Source organism: Engystomops pustulosus, chromosome 2 (genome assembly GCF_040894005.1).
Source record: "Engystomops pustulosus chromosome 2, aEngPut4.maternal, whole genome shotgun sequence".
Lineage (NCBI taxonomy): Eukaryota > Metazoa > Chordata > Amphibia > Anura > Leptodactylidae > Engystomops > Engystomops pustulosus.
In genome coordinates, this window is record NC_092412.1 from 34,000,292 (window position 1) to 34,027,202 (window position 26,911).

At 40.3% G+C, this 26,911-nt stretch overlaps 1 protein-coding gene across 1 annotated transcript in view; it reads right to left on the bottom strand.

Moving 5' to 3' along the window:
• Window positions 1-26,911, bottom strand: part of PDGFD (platelet derived growth factor D) — a 124,947-nt gene that overhangs the window by 45,223 nt on the left and 52,813 nt on the right. The window contains exon 3 of the mRNA XM_072134210.1: window positions 24,155-24,335. Within this exon, the coding sequence (XP_071990311.1) occupies window positions 24,155-24,335 (181 nt within the window). The remainder of the gene's footprint in view (window positions 1-24,154; window positions 24,336-26,911) is intronic.

Consider the following 26,911-nt stretch of genomic DNA (forward strand, 5'->3'; position numbering starts at 1 on the left):
TCATATTCTCATGCAGTGCAAGGGACAACTCATGAGCCCCTAAGCCTGTTCAGTCAACAGGTATCTCCAGGGCCGGATTTAGGGCGGGTGTGTGGGACGCATGCCCTTGGACCCACACCACTTTGTCATTAAATGGGCCCCCACCAAAGGAGCTAACATGGCCGCCTATTTTAGCCAATATTTGTTGGGGTTCGAGTCCGCCCCCCACCTTGGTTTAATGAACCAAGCGGTGGCTGGTAGAGTAGGCTATATATTTCTTATTTACGGGGGCGCTGATAAATTGTAGAGTGGGGGGCTGATATATTGTAAACTGGGGGCTGAATACTAGTTACTGGGGGGCTAAATATTAGTTACTAGGGAGTTGGATACTAGTTACTGGGGGGCTGTATAGTAAATAATGGGGGGCTGTTTACTAGTTAATGAGTTGCTGTATATTAGTTACTGGGGTCTGCATAATAGTTACTGGGGGGCAGTATACTAGTTACTGGGGGTTTTCATACTAGTTAATGGGGGCTGTATAATAGTTACTGGGGGGCTGTATACTAGTTAATGGGGGGCTGTATACTAGTTACTGGGGGTTTATACTAGTTAATGGGGGGGCTGTATACTAGTTACTGGGGGTTTTATACTAGTTACTGGGGAGCTATATACTAGTTAATGGGGGGACTGTATGCTAGTTACTGGGGGGGCTGTATACTAGTTACTGAGCGGCTATATACTAGTTACTGGGGGCTGTATATTAGGGACCGAGAGTGGAGAATGGAGAGCTGGTTCGACTACCATTCCATCAATATATATTAGATATCTAAAATCTGGTACAGACTTAGAAAAGAGAATGTAGCATTTATATGCAGCCCCCTGGGACCATGACAACATGATAACTGGGAACCCCAGCAGCTCAACCCCAAGCATATCCATAAGTGTGGACAAGAACAGCCATTTCTGGAATAGGATCTGACCATCTAATTTGCATATAATTATAAATTAGAGCTAAACAAACATTTATTTAATTGCTGGAAGACAAGAATTGCAGTAATAACATTCAACCAAAACAAAACAATATGTCCTTATCCTGCACGGCAGAATGAGCAGAAATAAAATCCGGAGCACAGGCATACTTGCTCTTCTCTAGAGACTGTTAAGTACAACAGCTGCCGTCCCTCCAGAATATACCTCATGCTAATACCAGATCTAAAATAAATTTCAACTTTTCCTACAGAAAGCCATTGCTCCGCCAGTAAACATTTCGAATGGCATCACTAATACACTGTGAGGAAATGGGTATAGGATGGAAATTGATGGCTTTAAAGAGATCATTCAGATTTTACACAATCAGGTGAGCGAGAGGATGACTTTTGTCTAGAGACAATTGTAAACTTCTGGTAAGTTTTGTTTCCACAGCCATTGAGATAACGTGAATTTATCACGAGTAGATATTGGCAGTAATCCACAGACAAAGGTTCGGATGGTGTAGACGGTGCTGACTTCCTGTGACGTACAGTGTCCTGCTGCCTTCCAGTGAACAGACATTGCTGTCTGCACACACCTCTGTCATAACTACTCCCATAGCAGTGAATGTGCTTGAAACAACTCTACAACCACTGCTATGAGATTGGTAATCACCAAGAGGGTGTGAAATCAAAATTCTCGGTAGACCTTTTCAATCCAATAGGAGGCAGCAGGACACCGAACATCACAGGAAGTCCTGAGTCCTGCTGCCAGTGGGTCATGTGACCTGCCAGTCCCAGGGCTTTACACAAACTTTACCAGGGAAAGTACTATATGGGAGACCTTATTAGGGTCTCGTACTAACCCCGGTAAACTTTGGTAATAGTGGCTAAACCCTTTAATTTCCAGTTACCTCCTGAGAGGGACTACTCAGGAGGTGATGGTTATCAAGCACTACCAGTAAGGGCTATTGTTTTTTGGTCTTAATATATTTATCAAAAGGTTTTTTAACTTTTTGACTTTAAAAGTTTATATGAACTGTATAATAGTGGTTTAAAGGATTTGTCTACCACTATAATAGTGGTTTAAAGGATTTGTCTGTCACTAATCCTCTTCATTCAACAGAAAATGGCAGTAGATTTGAGCGCTGTACTTACAGCACACTAGTATCAAGCAGGAGCCGGAGCAGGAGCAGTACAACAACTATCATCTACTTGTTGTTCCTCATGATGAGTCATGGAGAAAGCACTTAGCTACCACATCAGCAAAATAGCACTTAAACAAGAACATCTGAAAAGCAGAGAATGTATTTTTAGGCTCTGACACAAGTTTGTTATTATGTTCTCTTTTCTCATGTGGATGAGTTGTTGGGTTTGATGTACAACTGGATCCATAAACAGCGAGAAATATATAATTAAATGATTCAATGCAACGTACTAAGACCTTCCCCACTGTAGATGGTCAGAGAGTATAATATGGACATTTTTAAGCGGAAGCCCTTGAGCCCCAAAATATAATTTTCTTCAGGGTGGCTTCAAACTTAAAGGGAACCTGTCAGCAGAAATTGACGTAATAAACCACTACCAGTATGTAGCCTAGCACCTTCCATGTTTCTTTCATCACTCAGTGTGGTGGCATCATCCAGAAAATCAACTATGAAGCGAGATGTAAATTGGGTGTATAAAGTCAAGGAGGCGGGAATTTTAACTCTGAAGTCAAGCTCTCTCTACCCCAGAAAGTCTCATTCACTGATGTCCCCTTCAATTGATGTTCCTGCTTCCAGAGACATCACTATCCAGATCTCCTGAAGTCTGATGCATGATGTCCATGACAGAGGAGGAGGTGTTCAGAGCTCCTCACCTTGACTTCAGTGTTAAACTCTCCGCCTCCTTGACTTTATACATCCAATTTACATCTCACTTCAAAGTTGATTTTCAGGTTCATGACATCACCCCTGAACATTAAAAAAAACAAAAACTAGAAGGTGTTACATTGTTTGATAATATACCGCTAGTGGTTTGTTAGGCCAGTTTCTGATGATAGGTTCCTTTTAAAGGGATTTTTCCATTAACGGCAATTAATCCCTTAGCTACATACAGTTGGTTTGACTGATTGGCCCTCAAGGAATTGTTAGAATGGGGGACTGCAATTCTCTCTCAGATGCCCTACAAAGCCAACTTCGGGTTTTTGTTCATCCAGTGAGAAGTGCCAGTATTCTCATGTTGGTTTCCACACCTACCTTGAAAACCAGGGTCTGTTGACCCCCTTTTTTCAGCTAGAGAACCTGATAAAATGTCAAGTTGAATGTCTACGGCTGGTACGGTATTAAGGTTATTGTATATGTTATATGCAGAATATATTGCGTTTGTATGTCTCACCAAGACTATTTCATCTACTGTAATCTGAATCTATTACATTGTTTGTTTTTACATATTTCCTGAATGTTTTTGATTTTCTAATAGGTCCTAAAGTTTTCATTTTTTTTAATAATACTGAGCCAATTGTACATACTGTATACAGAACAGTGATAACAAATAGGGGATTTTATATTGAAGTAGATTTTTTTTTTTGGACCTTTTTCCAAAGACAGCTAAAAATGTGTTTCTCCATTATTTTTTTGACATCCAATACCTTTAAGAATATCTTCTATTTTTCCGTTACGCATCTGACCTGTCACATAGGCTTTTGTTTCCCTTGTTTTTCCACTGAGCTGACACCGTTTCTTTCTCCCAACAATGCATCTTTTTCCCTTGAATGTTTTTCAAGAAGAAAATACCTTCATCCTGCCAAGAGAATCTTCAATGATTTCCCACATGAGATAACTCAGGGTTTTTCTTTTCGAATATCAGCCTATTGTGAGTCTTATGACTCTGATCTTGTTACCACATGTATTCCTAATAATTCCGATGAGGAAATTATCAGAAGTTCATTTGATGATTTGGCCCGAAATGAGTCAAACATCTTGTATTAACATTTAACCTAAAAAGGAATTATTTCTCACAAAGTTTTTGGCATTTAATATCTTAAATGTCAGATATATGTGACATCATAACATCAGTTCAAGCAATTAATTACTTTATGTTCCTAAATGTATCAAACATGATTTTCCATTCCAAAATATTTTGGAAAGATCTCCTAAAAATACATTAAAAACATAGATATTTCCCATATAATAAAATCTTCCATTCAGATGACAGTAGCCCCTGTTACAATTGTAGAGACTATAGTATATACAGTGGGAAGGGGCATTCACCCTCCACTTGCCCCTCTCGCCTTGTCACACCCAAAGTTGTATGCAGGTTGATATCTGGCAAGACTGTCGGAAAAGAGGCTTATTACAAGCCTTGTTTACCAAAAAACTGGCAGACACGGCATAGTTCATTCCCCCCAAATTTCATATATGTATTTCGAAAATTAATAAAATTCAGATGTGATTATTTGGCCCTAACTTTATAAGAATGCTGTCCTTTTTCATTTTTGTACTTCCAAAAAATATATATATTTTTATTTTTACAATTACAAAGCCATAAAAGGGCTTCTTATTGTATTTCCCAGTGACACCCTTTAAAGGGGTGTTCTGTGAATATCAGCTACAAAAATCCATAATGCTAAATAAAGGAATACGACAAAACTCAATGTCAATGACAAAATGGAGCATAAATAGTTTGCTTTTATGATTCACAAACTTTTTTGGGCTTTCTAAGGTAGGTAGAGTAATCTCCAAGGTGGCGGTGACAGCATACTACATCTCCCATGATCCCACAGTTCTCAGTAACAGTTCATCCTCCTTATGCTCAGTTCCTAGTGATGATCTAACAGAGGGTCCTGCTCCGTTACCATAGTAATGATGTGAGTAACTGCCATCACTGTTCATTGTCTTACTGAGATGATGTCTCACCACAACACTGGCCATAGTGGATGCACTGCAAATAACCGACTACAACCAAACATAATGATGATCACATGACCTGCCCATGGAGAGTACAACGAAATACCAGCCACTATGCGACCACTGACAGATTCCTTAGATCCCCAATTACTGGTACCTTGGTGACCTTGATGCCTTCTTATATTTTTTGTGTGGGTGTGGGCACGCTCAAAAAACGGTTTCAGAAGTGAAAAAAATATAATTTTTAATTTCTGATGGAGCATTAGCTCTTTTAAAATATGACAAACAGTAAATACACAATTACAACAAACAGTGTAGATACATCCACATACGAATATTATATACACCCCAGTGCGGGTACAGAGACTTGGTCAGTCCTTTTCTGTATGTGAAATGCCCTACTGACAGAAAATTTGTTTTTTTAAATGTAACAGACAATTAATATTGTCCACTATCCAGAATATTGGCGGACACAACTCTATATGCCAACGAGTACAACATCATCCGCGATACATGGTGATCGCAGGGTCCGTGCTGTGAAAGGGAGAGACCACGTGGAGAAGTAGAGAACGTACGAATCTACACCTCTCGATAGTGTTTCTGGAGGACACACACAGACGCCGTCACACGTGGAAGACGCCATCACACGTGGAAAACGGCCAACAAAGAATTTTTATATTATTTGGCGTTTGATCATTCCTGCACAATAAACGCAGCAACACGACTATAAAGACAGCCATATGCGATCAACTAACTGTGAGTGTCCAAACTTTCATATTTTCAAGCATTATTGAAAACGATCTGTAAGAGTCCACACAGGTGTAGGGCCCTACACCTTGTGTAACAATAAAACCTCCTGGATACTAATTTACCCTCTAAATTTTATCTTCTCAACGTATTTTTGATACAGAATTTTACCCTCTATCATTATTATTTTTTATTTTATTTTTCATTTTTATGCATGCAATTTTTTACTTTTTTCATTTTTACTTTTAGCATATACCCAACAGAGGAACCAAACAATAAGGACTAATCCAGCATCCCTCTGCCTAAAAATTAGATTTGGGACATTATAACGTATAGGTTTTATATAAGTGTACACAGTATATGGTTCCACAAAGAAGGGTACTACATACACATAATAGGACCAACCAAGTCCTTGTACTTTATGATTAAAAACACTAAGATATATACAACATCTGTCTGGGGATATTGCTACATTGTTTGTTATAATTTTATATTAATTGTCTGTTACATTTAAAAGAACTAATTTTCTGTCAGTAGGGCATTTCACATACAGAAAAGGACTGACCAAGTCTCTGTACCCGCACTGGGGTGTATATAATATTCGTATGTGGATGTATCTACACTGTTTGTTGTAATTGTGTATTTACTGTTTGTCATATTTTAAAAGAGCTAACGCTCCATCAGAAATTAAAAATTATATTTTTTTCACTTCTGAAACCGTTTTTTGAGCGTGCCCACACCCACACAAAAAATTGCTATTTCTCTCTTTGGTCTTTTTGGTGTTAAGACCTATTGTGGTTGCACCCAAACTCGGTTCAACAGAAATCGATAAGTGCCACTATTACCTTGATATAACCCTTCTTATATTTTGCCTGCTCATGCTTGAAAATTAAACATTTGCGAAAGTTGCAACAAACTATGCATAAATATGCAAAAGCAAGACAGGAAGTGTCACAAAAGAGACCTCGTGAAGACTTTGACACGCCCACAAAGACTGAAAGAAAAGTTGCGCTCCTCCTCCGCCTTGTTATAATCCTTGAATTTTTTTGGCCATATTCTGAAAACTGTAACTTTTTGGTACTTCAGTGTAAGTTTTTGCAGAACCAACTGTTTTCATTGATGCAATGTTATATATATATATATATATATATATATATATATATATATATATATATATATATATATACACATCTGCATCTGTAGATGATTAGAGACCATCATTGTGTACCAGTTGGATATTGTTCAACCTGACTACAATGTCACAGCTGGGGTGACCCACATTATAAAAACGTGGATGTTCATAGTTGCAAAATCATGAAAAAACTTCACAAACATGTTTATTTTAAAAACAAATATTGTTGATCGCTTTTCTGACTGTTTTGGCTGGCATTCTAGTTGTATTTTGGTATGGGTATGAGTCAACAGTGCAGAATTGCCCCTGAAGCTTAGACATAACTCTGGGAAATCTACCAACAATTCCATCGTGATAAAGCAGGGACACTTACTCATAGATCCAGGCATCGTGACTGTGGTAATCTTCTTATATTTGTTATCCATGTTCTCCTTCATAATTATGCTTGGGGTGTTATCAGAGTCCCTCCTTCTCCTTCTGTAGATTCACAGGCTGTTACACTGCACAGTGAGCACCCCCCCTCTCACTGTGTGCTGAACTTCTTCTGCTGCTTTGAGCTGACATTAGCAAGAAGGAGGGGAGAAGTGCTGAAGGAGCAGGGGGGAGACAGAATAACAGCCTGTGAATCTGTTGGATCCTAATACCAAATCTCATACTAAATGTATCAATATTATAGTACTTATTTCATCATATTAGAAAATGATTGTAGTTCTCCTAGGTCCAAATACAACTGCACTCTCCGCACCTAGTGAGTGCTCAGTACAAAATGGAACACAGAGCATCATAAAAGTAACTAGAAGGCAGTTCAGGCATGTCCCAGTGTCTACACTCAATAAGTGGCACTTCAGAGGACTCTTGCCCCTGTTATCTAGATTACTGGGGTACTAGCAATCAAACATCCATCGTAGAGACACCTATACCCTGTCCTGTGGACAGAGTACAAGTGTCTACTGTATCACTACCCCATCTGTGTCTGGGTTTTCTGTAGTTTGTGCTGTCAGGCTGAGAAGATGCTGAAATGTATCTGGTGCTTTTCAGTCGGCAGTCTGAACTTTGCTCTATTTGCAGGACTGCTGCTCATTGCAATCCCTGATTTCAGCTAGCAAGAGTTAAGGCTCTCACTCTTTTACCTGGTGCTTGCTTGTTATTTGTGTATACTTTTCAATTTTTTTTCTATATTTAGCTTATGTTCCTTGACTATTCCCTTTTGTAATTGATTCTGTACTTTATATGCCATCTCAGTTGTGACCTGGATTTCTGACCTCTCCTATCCCTTGATATTCGTTTGTCTGTATTGTTATGTGTCCTCACTTTGGCATAGGAAGGGACTGTCCTCGTGGTGAACCTATGGCACGGGTGCCAGAGGCGGCACTCAGAGCCCTTTTTGTGGGCACCCGGGCCATCACCCCAGCACACCAGACAGGACTTAAAGAATCTTCCTGCACTTCCAAGCAATGTAAAAGATGCTGCTCTCAGTCATATTTTGATACTGACTTCGCTACTTGGGACTGTAGGAAGAGGGAGAATGAATAGACTGGGGTCGAATTATTTTTGGAGCACCTCCTGCTGGCCCCACAATGCTCTGTGTACAGAGGGAAACTGGAAAGAAGCTAAAATGATGAAAATTTTCCATCTTTCTACTGTGTTGCTGCCTCAGGAGGTAAATAAGATTGAAAGTTGTTGAACAGGGAGCAATAAGTTACAGCTTTAATATTTGGTTGGCACCTCGCGATAAATAAGGGAGGTTTTGGGTTGCAGTTTGGGCACTCGGCCTCTAAAAGGTTCGCCATCACTGCTATAGGTCATCAATATCAAATCAGTGAAGGTCTTATCCCTTGTATCATCAGCTGCTATCCGCTGCATCTGGAGGACCAGAAGTATATAGTTCTCTCGTATGTGTAGTGGCCATTTTGGGTAACTGCAGCACGGCTCTAATTCCCTTAATGGGAATAAAACCTGGAATAACCCTATTTTAATTTTAAAAAAAAATGAAAAAACTCCACCAAGTATACAACCATTTCTCATTTTTTTTTAATTTAGAAAAATTATTATGGGCTTCCACCACTGTGTTCTGCATTTGGCCCCCGCTACTGTTCTAAATTACCATCAATGCCAAAATCCACAGACTTGTGCCACTGGGGAAATAAAGGAGGTCTCCATGACTCCAAACTGCTGCATATTTTTATTTTTCCATCAGCCTATACAGTATATATGAATGTGTGAATTGTGCTATGGATGCCAGGACTGCGTCGTAAGCTCCATGACTTGGCTCGGTTTCTCAAAGCCTCTCCACGTAATGTGAGTATTGCAAGTAATCATTTATTACGGTGCAGAATTTGTACTCATACACATATTGATTTCCAGTCCTTGAGGGAATTTTATGGTATTACACTTGTATTTCGGCAGCTTTGCTTAGGGCAAATTGTTGTCTATGGTTTTCAATTATAGTAACACAATGAATAGGAAATAAGTGACGTTATCAAAAGTTATGATATATTGGAAACTACAGCCACATATAGATATCAAACTTAGACTGGACAAGGGAAGATTTCTGCCAGAATGTGAATGTCTACATTTCTACTTCATTGCTGTGGAATTCTATACTGATACATCAGTACCAAGTGCAAATACTAATATGATACTATGTGGGCCACAGGGCTTGAATGCCAAAAAGATCGTGAACAAGTCAAGAAATAGGCACAATTCCTGGTGCACGGCCTGAAGTTGCGCCTATGTACCCCTTTACGCCACCTCCATGCCAAATGGTTGGCCTCAGAGTGGGACGGCACGGTGCATTCCTGCCACATGCCTGCACACTACATGTAGCCTGTGCCTGTTCAAATGCCCCACTAGCACACAAGCCAACTGCCAGGATTTATATAGGGGCAGATACAGCCATATGCTACCCATACAGTACCTGCGGTACAGGTAGCATACTGACGCATGCATTTCAATGGGCAATACATCCATCTATTTTGAAGGATGCATTGCCCACTGCCTGCTCTATCTTTCCCTGTAAGTATGGCCATTTTGAACTTCGCCACGTGGCTGTAGCCCTGGCGTGCATACGTTGTGTGAAAGTAATCTTAGTCTAATGCATGTTTCTTGGTTGTATTTCAGTGACTTTTTGAGTGCATCTGGGTATTTGCACAATTCATTGTGCCTTTTTCCAACAGTACACTAGTGTTCGCTGTGTAGCAGTTATCCTGGTTTGTGCCTAATATATCTTTGTATTCCTCCTGCTTCCACATGTTTGCGGCTTAAAGAGGCGCATGATGCATGGAAGTCATCGCTGAGCTATGGAGCGCCCCCTCATGAATACGCCGGACCGCTTTGAGAACGGGCCAGCGTTTCTATTGTACTCCACAGCCGTGTTAGATAGCGTTATCGGAGGTTTTCCGATAATGCTATCATTGTAACACTGCTGCATTAGTTTTAGCACTAGGAGCTGCTTACTTTAGTGAGCAACTCCTTGTGCTGAATTTCCGGGTGACAGGTCCTCTTTAAGGGGCGCACAAAATTGTTCAAAAGCTCGCCAGTCCCAAATATGCATAGGAAAGATAAAGGTAGGAGTTGAACAAAAAATGGTGCCTTTTTAAAAAAAAATTGAAGCCTAAAAAGTAAAAAAAAAAATTGCATTTGAGCTGAGAGTGAGGTCTAGAAAATATACTCAACAAAGCGCACAAAAAGAGCTCAGGAAGGGGGAGAAAATATAAATGATCCCCAAAGCGCTCTGGAGTTTATACATGAACTAACTCATGTTAGCCAAAGGGACGGTTTATTTTCATACTGTCCAAAAATAAACACCCCTAATAAAAAAATAACCATTACCGCCCCCTTGGCTAGTATGAGATAAATCATATATTAAGTAAATGGGGGCTATATCATGTGAACTGGGAAATGGATTTTTAAAAACAAGAATACCAAACTGATCAGGGGCACAACAGTAAAAAAATAACTATAAAAAATAAGGTAGTACATGGTGATTCATAAAATAGGCAGCGTTTTTGGTTAAAAAAGTTCAACAAGCTTGTGGGAACAGTTTTTCCTTTATTTTAGATATACAAATAATGACAACATGACACAACTTTTTTGCACTGCTTTTTAGATACATTTTAAATAGTTACTAAATAGCCTATCAGCAAGCTTTATCCTTCAACTGTGAAAACACTTGCGGATTACTATTTTACACTGCCATAGATTTTTATGGAGAGGGGAGGGGTTTGCAGTGAGTCACAGCTGCTAGGTTTCCTTCATGACCTACCAGATCAGAATGGAATGCAAATTATCGATACATGTTGCATAAAGGAAATCAGCTACATAAAGAGCAAATGCCCCCAAACTACTTTTAAATTCAAGTGGAAATCACTTGCTGATTCCTATTTTGCACCAACATAGAATTCTATGGATAGGGGAGGGGTTTGCAGTAAGTCACAGCAGCTAGGTTTCCACCATGAGCTTCTAAATCAAAATAGACTGAAAATGACAGATACAGACTGCATATAGGAAATCAGCTGAAAAAAGAACCAATGCCCAGAAACAGTTATTCACTTCAAGTAGAAATCACTTGCCGATTCCTATCTTGAAATTCCATAGAGTTCTATGGAGAGGGGAGGGGTTAGCAGTAAGTCACAGCAGCTAGGTTTCCTTTGTGACCTACCAGATCAGAGTGTACTGCAAATTACAGATACAGACTGCAGATAGAAAATCAGTTGGAAAAAGAACAACACTTTTTTCCTTCAAGCAGAAGTGGAAGCTCTTCTGGATTATTCAACATTTATTGTAACAAGAGATTTGCTCTAAGTTTGGTTTTAATTGATGGGGGGGGGGGGGGCTTCTATCTCCTTTACAGGTGCAATAAAAACTGGATTATTTCATGTGCAAAAATATAACCAGGAAAAAGTGGGTTAATTACTGCTCCCTGGAAAATTGTGTTTTGAAAAAATCCAGCGCCGCTTCTCGCTGCCAATATAATATTACACATTACATAAAATATAATAAAATAAAATGACATTAAAGTGTGTCAAACAGTTGCGCATATAATCAGGGATTTTGTAGCCAAGTCTTAAACGAATTCAGACAAAAGACGAGATGCGAAAATATAAAAAGACCGTAACAGATGTCTTTTATGTGCAACAAAAGACAAAATCTGTCATGATTAAAGACCCTTACTGGATCCAGAGCTCAGCCGAAAAAATTCCTAATGACTATATTTAGCGTCGAGTACAATAAAATTGAACGGCTTCACATATAGAACATTGGAGCTTTGTTCGGCTATAGGTAAGCAATGTCATTAATTTTAATTGGCCGTTTAGGATGTAAATTCAGGTTCATTATCTTCATTTATGTTTTAATGATTCTGCGCATCGAAACTGAATAATAATGAAAAAAAAAGTTTACTGCGGTCGACTGAGAAAAAGTTTTCTCAGTATAATAAATTTAGAGGTGACTCAAAGGTCAAACTAATATTTCACCTCTTTTTTGGGGGCTTGATTTAAAGATCCTTCTGAGTGAAGGGACTGACATAGAGAACCAAAGAGATACAGTGGGGCAGATTTACTTACCCGGTCCGTTCGCGATCCAGCAGCCTGTTCTCTGATGTGGATTCGGGTCCGGCCGGGATTCACTAAGGTAGTTCCTCCGCCGTCCACCAGGTGGCGCTGCTGCGCTGAAAAGCATCTGAACGCACTGGAATTCACCGGGCCGGACCAAGTGAAGGTAAGCGCGTCCCAAGCGACACCTTTTTTGTTTTAAATGCAGCGGTTTTTCCGAATCCGTCAGGTTTTCGCTCGGCCACGACCCCCGATTTCCGTCACGTGCATGCCGGCGCCGATGCGCCACAATCCGATCGCGTGCGCCAAAATCCTGGGGCAATACAGGGAAAATCGGCGCAAATCGGAAATATTCGGGTAACACGTCGGGAAAACACGAATCGGGACCTTAGTAAATGACCCCCAGTATGTCCGATTGCCCCACAGGATTGAGTGGTGGAGCAATGCCCTCTTGTTATATGCAAGTTCCGGTTTTGTTGGTGACACAGGTCACATGATCAGTTGGGATCCCAGTGGTTGGACAAACATTGAACAGCTATCCTTACTTTTTTCATTTAGATTAGGATGTAGATTTAGATGAATACATACTTTAAGTATATCATTTAGGGATTCTCCCTGAGGTACACTATGGATTCCAGCAATGTTTGCAATTTCCAAACTCTATATAAAGAGGATCGTCATGGTGTGGCACACAAACTTCTCATTCCTGATGAAGAAACCTTGAAACGCGTCGATGAGAAGTGTACTGTTCCGTAGTCAGGAGAAAGATAGGACATGTCGGTGCAGTGCGCCATATATTACTATGCAGAGGGGCAGGGGTGAGCAGCGCTCCCTACTTCCTTCTCTCCCCGGCGCCGACGTGTGCCTGCCTTGTTACGGTATGGCGGTCACATGTTAATGTGAATGTAGCCTAAGGTATGAATCAGACATTAGATTCTATTTAATGGAGATCTACCATCAAGATTGTAAACCAAGCAGACTTACATGCTGGTGTGTGTTTCCCCTCTGGAAGCATCTGCCCTTTTTTTAGTTTCTTGTGCTCTTATTTTTACCAAAAAAAAAAAACTTAAAAATTATGCAAATGATCCTGAGGTCCTCGGGGCTCCAAAGATGTTTTTTTAGCCGAGCTAAAAAAAGAGCAGATCCTAAAAGAGTGGACACACACCAGCATCTTTGGTCATGGTGGTAGATTTCCTTTAAAGTATGGCAATGTATCTGAAAAGCCAAAGAGGAGATGTAAATCACTCTGCATAAAATAAATGAAGATAAATGAAGAAAAAAGGGAAGTGTATAATAGACTTCTTGCTCAGATGTGTAGTAATCACCCCCACTACATGAGGTTAATAGAACAATCACATACATTTTAGATTTAAAGGGATTTTCCAAGACTTTGATGTTAAATATCTATCATTAAGATAGACCATCCATAACAAATGACTGGGCTCCTGGCAGCCACACGATAACTGATTGTCGGTGCACGATCAACAGATCAACTTCATTGTTTGACAACTGTTCTATACATTTTGCAGTGGCTGTGCCTGGTACTGCAACACAATCCTAAGTGGTCATTCACACGACCATCGGGGGACGTATGTGCGGCTGCAAGCTTGCGGACCGTACATACACCCCCCATACACCGTAGCCGCAAAAAATGGAGCCTGTGTGCCCGTGCTATGGCGCGCGGGCACATGTTCATGTGAATTTAGCCTTAAAATGTATGAATCTGTGCCTAGTAACAAATTTATTTAATATGTAGATTATTCAAATTGTTAAAATCTGAGAGAACCCCTTAAAATATTTTTAAAATCTTAAAAATAGCAGCCCTATGCAATTATTTTTGCAACAATTCCTCGAATGTTATTACTGCAGGGAACAGATTCCTGGAAGAAAAATGCAAATATTTCATGTTGAGACTATGGTTCCTATTTACCTAGATCATATCGTGGAAGTAAAGAACATGTGCTATGAGACTTCCAGGTAATAAAGAAAAAATCCTGAATTTCAAAGAAAAAAAAATCTCCTGTCCTCGTCAGTAGGGTTGGCACTGCGGCGCAGGATGCGAAGCTGTATAAATAATAAGCAGTGGTTGCTCGTAATCCGTGCAGCTGCTTATCTTGTCAAACGGAGAAGATATTTTTCGGTACAAATATTTACAGGATCAGTTTCACAGCTTCATCTCATGACTTTCACTGCTGCAAAGATTTTTTCACTGTTATTCAAGAAGAGAAAACAGAACCTGTTTCCATACTGACAATGCATAGATAAATAGAACCTGTCATCAGGTATTCACCTATATACCTAATGGCAGGTTCCTACAGAAGTCTTCTAACTGCTTCCCCATTCTGTTTTTATTATTAAAAATTCCATAGCTCGTATCTTTATTAAATTAAATGAAAAATAAAAGTAGCTGGCACCTAGCCAGGAGACTCCCCGAGTCACAAGGGGCCACCTGAAGAAGAGCCATTCCCTGTAGACCTGTGACAAATCTACACTCAAATCTACTAGCCAACCAACCAACTGCTTTGTACTGATGACGGGTAAGGTCCCTAAATCAAATGTTTAAAGATATTCCTAGATTTCGAGCCATATTTCAAAGGTATTTATGGTTTAGATATCAACTAACATCCACAGAATGAGTAGGTCCTCCTACCGATGCAATGTCATTAGAACAAGTACCACCTTGCACTTTATGGTACTTTCATGTAGGCCTACAAATCAGCTAAAACGCCAAGGTCATGCTGGTATGAATCCGGTCAAGGGACTTGTGGCTTACTCCATACGTCAAGAAGTTATACAACTACCTCCATAGCAGTGGTCCAGCTCTGTCCTGCACTCCACTGCTTTCTAATGGACTTCTATATGGGCTTTCAAGTAAACCAAATCCCCGGATTCCCATTGGTATGGAGCAGGTCAAGGGACTTGTTTCAAGACCCTCTCGATGATATATCTATCCCCTATTGCTTGATAAAGGCGGTCTACAATGAAATGCCGCCACTGCTTCAATAAACGTCACCCTTTTTGAATTTTGGAAGACGGGAGTGCTGCCTACATTTTTCCATTATTTATACCCCCTATTCTGGATTTGACCCTTTTAAAGGCTGGATTTTATCTTATTCTTTACTTTGTTAAACATCATCGGTAAAATTTCCTTTCTCAGCCGCATCTCGATAATGGGAACAGTTCCCCGCTGGGGCAGCACCAACACAACTCTGCAAAGTTTACAATAGTTCAATAATTTCCACCATCTCCTGGTCTAAGTGCTTATCTTCTTTGAGTAGCTGTGGGTGGAAGTTAGAACTTGGTACAGAAATTGTATGCAAGAAGCGGTTCTAGATATTGGTTCCCAGAACTACATGAAGTCTTCTGCTGGATCTGTTGGGTCTACAATAAGTCAGTGCCTGGACACAAAAAGGACCTTCAGGTACGTTGGTCGGCAAGTCCATCTCTACCTATGGGTGCACTGTGAATGTCAATAAGAAAGACCTTGGGGGTCACAGATCACCACCTGTAAGGTACAGGCGGTCCCCTATTTAAGAACACTCGACTTACATACGACCCCTAGTTACAAACGGACCTCTTGATATTGGTAATTTATTGTAGGCTATAATGATCAGCTGTAACAGTTATCAAATGTGTCTATAATGAAGTTTTAGTGTTAATATTGATTCTTATGACAACCCAACATTTTTAAAATCCAATTGTCACAGAGACCAAAAAAGTTCTTGCTGGGGTTACAATGATAAAATATACAGTTCCGACTTACATACAAATTCAACTTAAGAACAAACCTACAGACCCTATCTTGTATGTAACCCGGGGACTGCCTGTACTAGATACTAGATGTCACTAATGACAGTGTCACTGACTGACTACTAGTGTGAAAGGTAGCATCATCGAGCACATCACCACGTTTCGCCTCAGACAGCAAAAAGGTCCTGCACTTGATATATCTATGAGATCCAGATGTGAATGTATGAAAATGTTACAATTTTGGAACCAATCGTTGTTAAAAAGATGCAAATAAACTCCAGTCCTCACAAGGCATGCAAAAAACTTTAGAAGAGTTTGAGACTTTTGTGCAACTTTGTCATAAAAAGTCCCAAAAATCCCAGAGACTCAGTCCAAAACCTGAAAAAAACAAGGAAAGACATCCACAAATGTCCTGACAAAAGATAGATGACCCCACTTCCTTGTGTTAGTGCTGTGGGGGGCAACTCACTATATAATTAGGAAGGAACTATGGATGTTTTTAGGGAACCAACAAAGCTGTCATAGAAATACAATAGCAAAAATTGGGAAAAGGATTAAAGGAAATCCGCACAGGCAACTGTTAAAAGTAAAAAATCTTCGTGGAGCTTTATTAGTTACATGTTCAAAAGTGTGACATCACGATAGAAGGGGAAAAGGCAAATCGTAGGTGACGCGTTTTGGACAAAAGGTGTCCTTAGTCATACCCAGTCATACCCAGTCATACCCAGGTATGACTAAGGACACCTTTTGTCCGAAACGCGTCATCTACGATTTGCCTTTTCCCCTTCTATCGTGATGTCACACTTATTAACATGTAACTAATAAAGCTCCACAAAGATTTTTTACTTTTAACAGTTGCCTGTGCGGATTTCCTTTAATCCTTTTCCCAATTTTTGCTATCTATCACCTTGGATCCAGACCAGGAGTTCTTCGTATCCAGCACGGCTACCGATTGGGACGCTTCTACTGAAGGGTGAGCACACACAAAAATACTTTTTTCTTTTCCTACATAGAAATACAATATCACAACTATAGGCAGTGTGGAGTCATGGAGGTAGCAATGTTATGAGGCTTATGTGATGCTCTGAAGAAGGACCATTTTGTCCAAAAACATTCACCCAACCTCTCCATCAGCGAGCGAGTCTGATCTGTAGGTATTCATCACAGCCCTGATCAGATGGAAGCTAATTCATAGCGACAAGACCATTCCAGCCCTCGGTACACCGTTATATTTCATTACTCCTCATAGTATACATGAAACATTGCAATGTATGAAATAAACGCCGCACCGGCCTTTCACTATCACCGCGATTGATAAATTTAGATGACTGATAGATCTGCAAAAATCGCTGCCGCCTAATTGAATCCTCGAAAATATTTTGCACTTGTTCTCTTCTTGAAAAACTAATTTACCAATAAATAACTGAATCAGAAAATCGACAGCAGAAAATTGAACAATCTGCGATGACAATTTCCCACAATCCGCAGTAAAGTGTTATTGATATAATGATGACGGGGGCTTCACGCAGTCTCCAAACACAACAATTTATGAGAGTAATAAACTCTTTATTGCTTTTTTATTTTTTTTCAAAAACTTATTTGCTTTGTCTTTTTTTTTTTGTACTGTGAAAAATAGAAGTCCCTATGGGTGGACGGAGCAAATATTTATGACAATCCCCGTCACCATTTATGTTATAGGCACATGAATAACCTTCCCTATACTCACTGCCGGCCAGATGGAGGGCATATACAGCAATTCATCTTCTTCATACTCCAAGGGATAGGGGGAGGTATGGGGGTCAACACCTTAAAATCCCAAGGTGGAAGAGATTAAGGTTGATCATACATGACTGAATAGAAGCAGATTATTCTATAAAATGTCTTAAAAAGTCTGTCCCTTTATATAAAAGGTAGAAATTATTATTCCACCAGTTTGTGTGCAAAATATTCTGATATATCATTTGCATGTACAGAACTAGGGAAACTTTAAGCAGCCTTGGAAATATGGGAGACAACCCCCCCCCCCCTCCCCTTGTGCATTGGGAAAGCTAAGATTTTCCAGTACATGCAGTCCTCGGGTAACATACAAGTTGGGGTCTGTAGGTTTGTTCTTAAGTTGAATTTGTATGTAAGTCGGAACTGTATATTTTATCATTGTAATCCCAGCCAGAACTTATTGGTCTCTGTGACAATTGGATTTTAAAAATGTTGGGTTGTCATAAGAACCAGGATTAACACTAAAGCTTCATTGCAGACACATGTGATAACTGTTACAGCTGATCATTGTAGACTAAAGTACAGTAAGTTACCAATATCCAGTGGTCTGTTTGTAACTAGGGGTCGTATGTAAGTCGAGTGTTCTTAAGTAGGGGACTGCCTGTATTAAAGTATCCTAAGGGCTCTTTCACATTGTGTAGCTTCAGTTACGCACATGTTTTGTCTCTGTTGTGTCTCAGTTTTTCTTCTGTTTTTCTCTCTGTAATACATCTGTTTTTGCTCCGTGTCCGGATAAAAAAACTGAAGGGTTAACATCGCTTTGAAAACATCACACCTAGATTTTCAGCCTCACCACTGGGGCACAAGTCCATCTTTTTGTCTGTTTTTTGGGGACTTTTCTTGACTTTTCTGCTGCTCAGTTGTATCTTAGCGGTTTTTCCTTATTGATACATGTGGTGTCTGGCTCTTAGTGAATTTACTACTTTTTAAAACAAAAGTTGCAAAAGTCTCCAAAAGTCCCAATCAGATAAGATCATTTCTACGCCTGGTCAGGGGCAGCCATAGATTTAAGCCAAAAATTTGCGAGTTGTTTGCAACTGTTTAAACAAGTTGCAACTTTTGTCTAGAAAACTAGACAATGGCGAACTTTATTAGGCAAATGAGCATAGGAACCATGAAAGTCTCAGAAATAAAAGAAAAATGCAAGCCAAATGGTTGATACATGTGCCCCATAGACTTCTATTACCTTCCGTGAGCCACATTCGTGAAAAAAATATAGGACGTTTCATAATTTTTTTCCACGGACAACAGATCAGTGAAAATACAAGTCAATGTGAAAATATCCATTGAAATCAATGGCTTTGTGAGGCATCCGTGGAAATCACTGAACCACGGACTTGAAAAACAACAGCAATGGGTAAGAGCCCTAAGGAGAAGTCATCAAGATTAGATCGGGGGGACAGAGATGCAGTTCCCTCACCGGTCATCTGCTCAAGACGGCAGTGGTGATCCAGTCAACTCTTCTTCCACTTCCGAGAACCATGATTTCCTTTCCCATCACATTTCCTGGTTAAAATTCATTCCAATTTAAGGGAAAGCCGCAATACCAAGGAAAACCACTGTACAGATAACAGTGCTGTCCTATGAGAACTTATATAATTGACACAAACACGCGCTCTGTTGGGGGGCCAGGTGTTGCAGCCCCAGTCCTGAAAAATCCACTAAAAGGGTTGCAACAAGAGACAAATTTTATGGACCTGGTCCCAATTCAAATCTGGAAATGGACTCTGTCACTGAGGTGTGCTGATCCGGTTTATAGTTCTTTGGGACCCTTCAGACAACCACATTATCCCTGCAATAGATAAGTATTCCTTTGCAAAGCTTTAGCATATACAATCATTTAATGATCAATAGTGGATGATGATAAAGACTCTTAATGAAACATAAAATAATGTAATAATGAAGATCATTGAGTACAGGGCGTTCCTACAATGAGCTGGGAGTACCGTATTTTTCGGACTATAAGGCGCACAAAAAATCCATAGAATTTCTCAGAAATCAAAGGTGCGCCTTATAGTCCAGTGCGCCTTATATGTGAACCGTACTTACAGACAACAGCAGCCTTGAACTGTGCACAGGACTGCCACCTGCTGGTCATTCATCCTTATAATCAGGTGCGCCTTATATATGAATCTAGACGTTTTAGCAGGCATTTATTGATGGTGCGCCTTATAATCCGGTGTGCCTTATAGTCCGAAAAATACGGTATGTTATGAAGTATTTGGTGAAACAACCTCATCACAAAGAACAACTACTGCTCCACATGAGGACATACTAATCTCCTCCAGAAGATCCAGTCTCCTCACATCTTAAAGATCAAAGTCTTCTGGCCAGGACATGAGGTCTACACCCAGTAGACATAATAGATTGCATCTGCTACTGGATGCAAAGTTACAGAAAGATAATCTTGAGAATGGCCCATGTGTTTAGTTTTATTATATGTATCTTTTACCTCTAGCCATATTCACAATCATCCACTTTTGCTTCAGTCCCTGGAAACCATCAACAATCAGCTCAGCTGCTGATCAGATCTAACTCAGATTTTTGCTAATACTTTTAAAATTCATCTCCAAAAGCTGGCGCAAATCAGCTGAGAAGTAAGACATTTTGCTGGAGATGAGACACTTTTAGAGGATGCAGAGGAAAAAATAACTTCAAACAGTAACATAAACCATGCTGCTGGTGTCATTTTAAAGATGAAAATGTAAAAAAAAACACACGAGAACTGCAGTTCTAAAAACATAGGGGCTCATTTACTAAGGTTCACTTTGCACTCTTGATGGACTTTGCACCTTTTTCGGGGATTGCACGGCTTGGACAGGTATTTAGCAGGTGTCTACGCTGGGATTGTGTCGCACGCGATTGGATTGTGGCGCAGCTGCGCTGCTTCCATGCAACAGAAATGGGGGGGGGGGGGGGGGGAGTGAGCATGGGATTTAAGATTCAAATTGTGCCACATGACAATGCACTTACATGCACCAGGAAGAAGGTGAGCACCGGCGGACCTGAGCGGGGAAGCGACACATGCAGGATATCGGGCGCACGATCTTAGTGAATCGCGGCACAGGGCATGATCATTGGACAATGCACTTTCGGAGAACTCCGGGACGGGGTAAGTAAATCAGCCCCATAACCTAGAAATAGGTCTTCAATGCCTGTATCTCTAGCTCTTCAACACAGAGAAGTGATTCTTTATACAGTTGTCATTTTGAATATATTCTGTCTACTGAATTATGCAACTACAAATGAGCAAGTGTTATAGGGACTTGTATTTTAGAGGAGACTATCCCTTAACCAATAATCCAGTGGTCACTACATTCTATAGATCATAAAAGATATCAGTCATGAAGACTTAGAAGAATACCATATATCATAAACTATATCGACACAAATAGTCAAACAAGGAGTAACAGGAAACACAAAGCCATGCGCCTTGTTATAAAATCTTGTGAAAATTGTGTCCGCTCAGGACATGGACAGGCCTAAAGCTATCATAAAGTTTGACCCTTTTCAAAGTCACTAATTTTAACCAATTCTCCCCTATAATTATTCCATCTTTCATGGGTCTATGAATTTGGATAAAGGTGAACATGCAGCTTAGAGGTGTGCGTAATACATACATTAGTGACCTCACAGTACAACAAATGACATTGTGCCATAGGGAGCAGAAGAAGCACCTTGGGGGAGGTTTAACGAGCTTCCAACATTAGAATTCTGGTGTAATTTGCCTCAGAATCATACCGCATATATTAAGTGTTTTAGACAGTTTATTGCTACTTTTCCCACTAGCACGAGAAAGGGGGTGTGGTCATAAATTATGCAAATTTTAAAGGTAACTGCATGGAATTTGGAGAATCACTTCTGCACTTAAATATGTGTGTAGATATGCTGATGTTGTATAACTACAACTCGAAATATACATCTCCGTCTAGGAGTGTGAATACTGAAGGTGACTGCAAGTGACAACAGCTGGAGAATCTACCATGAGCCTATGGGTAGCGCTGATACAAGCTGGCTGGGTTTTCACGAATAGAGAAACATTTTCAATACTAAACTTGGCTTTGATAGTCATAAACTATGCAGAAAAGAAAAAACAAAAAAATTAATTGTACTCAATAATCTTGACGCAAGTTCTCTAGAAGGAACAGCTACTGAACATTCTCTAGATGTTGCAACATTTCGTGGTAAACCCCTACATATGGACTCCATCATGTTTTTTTAAAAAAATGAACATTTTATTAGATTTGTTGGATTATTGTTGCATTCGTGAAGAGCTTTTTGCTACTTTGCTGACTAGTAGCATGGTCAAAAATGCAGATGCACCCAAATTTTGAAGGTAACTCCATGGAATTTGGAAGATTAATTCTGCTCCTATATATAGGTGTAGATATGCTAATGTTGTGTAACTACAACTCCAAATATACATTGCAGCCTATGTCTGAAGAGTGTGAACACTTCAGGTGATTGCAGTTGACAGGTAGTGTCTTTGAGCATATGGGGTGTGCTAGCACCAGGGGTGCACCAGCTATAAGCCGAGTTGAGCATCTTGCCCCAGGCAGGACCACCTACATCAAGGTGTTGGCAGCATCAAGGGTGAAGGCAGCTGCTGCAAAGCCGGACCTGATCCTTAAAAACAGTGGACCACATTTATCAAAAGTAGAGCAAACTGCAATAGACCTGTGCAGTTAGTCTATGGAGTGTGTAGGGTGCCACCGATTAATCAAACTGGTGCACGTTCTTCATGAATCTGGCACCCCCTGCATTGCTCAGGGAGTGTGGACCAACTTTTATTTTGTGCACCTATAACATATGTAGTCATAAATGTGGCAACCCTGCACTGGAAAACCTCTTTAGATGCAGAATTTTGTGGCTTGTTGGGCACAGGGCAGCCGTGACACAAAACTGGCGCAAACACTTCATAAATACATGTATAAGCAGGTAGGTTTTCAGTGCAAGTTCAGACAACAAAACTGGGACAAACGCTTCACTAAATGTGGCTCAAGTCAGCATGGGTGTGAGACACTACATGGAGATACCACTTACTTAAAACAAAAAACGTACTAAAAACTCTTTTGGGCGAGTTATGGATGGAATAGGGCAAATGGAGGCACTATTCCATAGCTCTTCCAAAAGAGAGTTTGGGTTTACACCTGGCTGGATATTTATGAGAAACATTTGCAATACCAAATGTGGCTTTAATAGTAATAAACTATGCAGAAAAGAAAAAAAAAATATAAATTGTACTAAACAAACTCCTGTAAGAACTCTAGGAGGAACAGCTCAAAATGTTGCAACATTTCCTGGTAAACCTCCCCACGTGGACTCCATCAAATTAAAAACAAATGTAAAATGTTATCAGATTTGTTGGAATAATCCAATAGATGATGTCCCATATTGTCACCCTCCATATTCCCAGGTCTTGTTTAGATCCAGGTGTACAGTAGTGGCATAAAGATCTGAAGCTAGTATTAGAAAAGGCACCAGAGCTGAACATAGGCCACGTAGGATCTGTTCATCTCTCTTTTGGCTAATTTGGCCTGAGTTAATGGGGTTTTCACACATACTAAAGATAGGCCCTATCCTCGGGATTGTCTCCATCAACTCAGCCTATGTCATGTACTGTGCAAAACAGCAAGCTGCATCTTTCTAACCTGCCCCCTCCTGCTGAACCAGGTATACACTCAGCTGAGGCAATTGGAGACAATTGGGGATGGATGCATCCCATTGCATCCATCCTCTGATCTCTGCTGAATGTATTCATTGCTCAGCAGGAGGGAATTCCCCAACGATGTCACTGTCCATATAAGGAGAGTGACATCACTGGGAAATCACCCCAGACACTGGCAGCAGCCAATCACTGTTCACTGCTCCCACTTGCAAGAGTGGAAGGTGGAGGAACAGGAGGAATACATCCTAGCCGTCCATTTTAAGGATACATCAGGACATATTCTTACAACAGATTGGAAAAGTAAGTTGTGAACTTTATGGTTCAGAAGGAAAAGGGCCTATCCCGGAAACCAATTGTTGTTTTAAAATTGGTGTATAGAGCGTACAAAGATATGACAGATTTATCATTGAGCCATTGACAATTTCACTTATGTCTAGACCCCACTGCTCCGATGACCTTTAGGAAAGGGATGGACCCATGGATCATCTGTGCTGCAGTGGTGCTGGATACAACACTTGCGAAATCATTAATTGTTATAACATTTGCTGTGTCTGGATTATGGAAATTGAATGCAATGGAAAGTCAGCTGGAGACAAATCCCATGAGGATTCAACCTTCCAGGCAGATGTTTTTGGACATTTTTGAAACATTTAATGTGACCAAAGGAATTTGTGCAATCAGATAGGACTTACCACAAGGGAATAACAGACTTTGAAGCCAGGTTTGGCCACAAAGTGGTCATCTGACTTGAATGTGATCTTCACTTGATTCTTTTTGGATGTCAGTCTTGGTGGCACTTCTTTATGTCCACACCATCGTCCTCGTATGACTGTGCTCGTCTCTGAAGCTTCCTCCACTTCCACAAAATCATACCTGGAAGTCAAAGAAATGTGTACCATAATTGCCAAGCGGCTTAAAACATGGACAATCAAAGAGATATTTCACCCATTTAAGGCTTCTCCCAGGCCATAGCAAATTGCCAGGTGGAGAAGGGAGAGGGGGAAGCTCGTAGGATAAGGCTATGGTGTTTCTGACTAGCTGTCGGCTTCTACAAAAATTTAAAAGACGCGTAGACATAAGTTATTTGGGGCACAGCAGCATTATTGGTGCATAAGAAAAATAACTTTTTTCACTCACAGCGATAATAAATGAGTCGGAAGGTCCGGATTGTCTGGGTTTACGTCAGAATCGGGTCGGTAAGCCATATTAATTCCACTCTTTGTGCTCACCACAGTGTGACCGGGAGGAATAAATTCTTATCAACAGTTTTAACATCACAGCTTGGATACAGAAGGTTACATTTTTGTATGGCAGACTCTTATAATATGGATTAGTTACAGTATACAGCCCCTTCAACTTTTCTACATTTTGCCACATTTCAGGTTTCAAACAAAGACACAAAATTAAAATTTTTGGGCAACATATGCAACACAATTGTGAAGTGGAATGAAATTTATTGGACATTTTAAACTTTTTAAAGTTGTGCATGCAATATTATTTGACCCCTTTACTTTCAGTGCAGCAAACTCCCTCCGGAAGTTCAGTGAGGATCTCTGAATGATCCAATGTTGTCCTAAATGACTGATGATGATAAATGTAATCCACTAGTGTGAAATAAAGTCTTCATAATAATCCACCTGCTCTGTGTTGGACTCATGAAGACCAAGGAACACACCAGGCAGGTCCGTGATACTGTTGTGGAGAAGTTTAAAGCTGGATTTGAATACAAAAACATCCCAAGGAGCATTGAGCAAGCGATCATATAGAAATGGAAGGAGTTTCAGGACACTGCAAATCTAACAAGACCCGCCGTCCCTCTAAACTTTTATCTCAAACAAGGAGAAGACTGATCAGAGATGCAGCCAGGAGGCCCTTGATCCCTCTGGATGAACTGAAGAGATCTACAGCTGAGGTGGGAGAGTCTGTTCTTATGACAAAAATCAGTAGTAAACTGTACTTTTTAGAAGAGTGGCAAGAAGGAGCCATTTCTAAAAGATATCCATAAAAGTCTTGTTTAAAGTTTGCCACAAGCCACCTGGGAGACCCCAAACATGTGGAAGAAGGTGCTGTGGTCAGATGAAACCAAAATCAAACTTTTTGGCCACAATGACAAACGATATGTTTGGAGTAAAAGCAACACAGCTCAGCCCCCTGAACACAACATCCCCACTGTCACACATAGTGGGGGCAGCATCATGGTTTGGGCTTTTCTTCAGCGGGGACAGGGAAGGTGGTTAAAATTGATGTGAAGATGGATGGAGCCAAATACTGGACCATTCTGAACCAAAACCTATTGGAGTCTGCAAAACACTGGACGAGACTGGGATGGAGATTTATCTTCCAACAAGGCAATGATCCCAAACATAAAGCAAGGTCTACAATGGATTGTTCACCAATAAAGTATCCAGGTGTTAGAAAGGTCAAACCAAAGTCCAGACCTGAATCCAATACAGAATCTGTGGAAAGAGCTGAAAACTACTGCTCACAAACGCTTCATCCAACCTCCCTGAGCTCCAGATGTTTTCTCAGGAAGAATGGGCAAGAATTTCAGCCTCTAGATGTGCAAAACTGATAGAGACCTGATACCCCAATGCGACTTGCAGCTGTAATGGCAGCAAAAGGAGGCGCAACAAAGTATTAACTTAAGGCAGCTGAATAATATCGCATGCGCCAATTTTAAGTTTATTAATTTTTACAAAAGTTTAAAAAAAATCCAATACATTTCGTTCCAGTTCACAATTGTGTCCCACTTGTTGTTGGTTCTTCACCAAAAAAAATACAACTTTATATCTTTATGTTCGAAGCCTAAAATTTGTCAAAAGGTAGAAAAGTTCAAGGGGGCTGAATACTTTCGCAAGGCACTGTAGAACACAGTGTGAAGTCTTTATGGGTCTTCAAGTGTTGGGAATGGAGTACAGTTTCCTGTATTGCTTCACAATATTCTACAAACAGAAATGCGCTAGGAGAATACTGTAGCCATTGCAGATTAGTGATGAGCAAGTATACTCGTCCGAGCTTGATGCTCGGTCGAGTATTAGCATACTCGGACCGGCTCGTTGCTCGGACGAGTATTTGCCCTGCTCGATAACGAGCATTTAATTAGAAAAAAAGAAGTGAAGAACAGTAAAAAAATACAATTAAAACATTTAATTTAATCATTTAATTGAAGAAAACAGTGAAAGAACACAGTGCAGAATAGATTGCAGATGTTCGGGAACATCTGCGATCTGTCACGGAGACACGCGTGCAGAACGATGTTCTCCGCAATAGTATTTGAAGAACAATATGTGTGAAGAACAACTTGCAGGTGTTTGGAAACATCTGCAAGTTGTTCTTCACACATATTGTTCTTCAAATACTATTGCGGAGAACACCGTTCTGCACGCGTGTCTCCGGAACATCTGCGATCTGCTCCGGAGACACCCGTGCAGAACGGTGTTCTCCGCAAT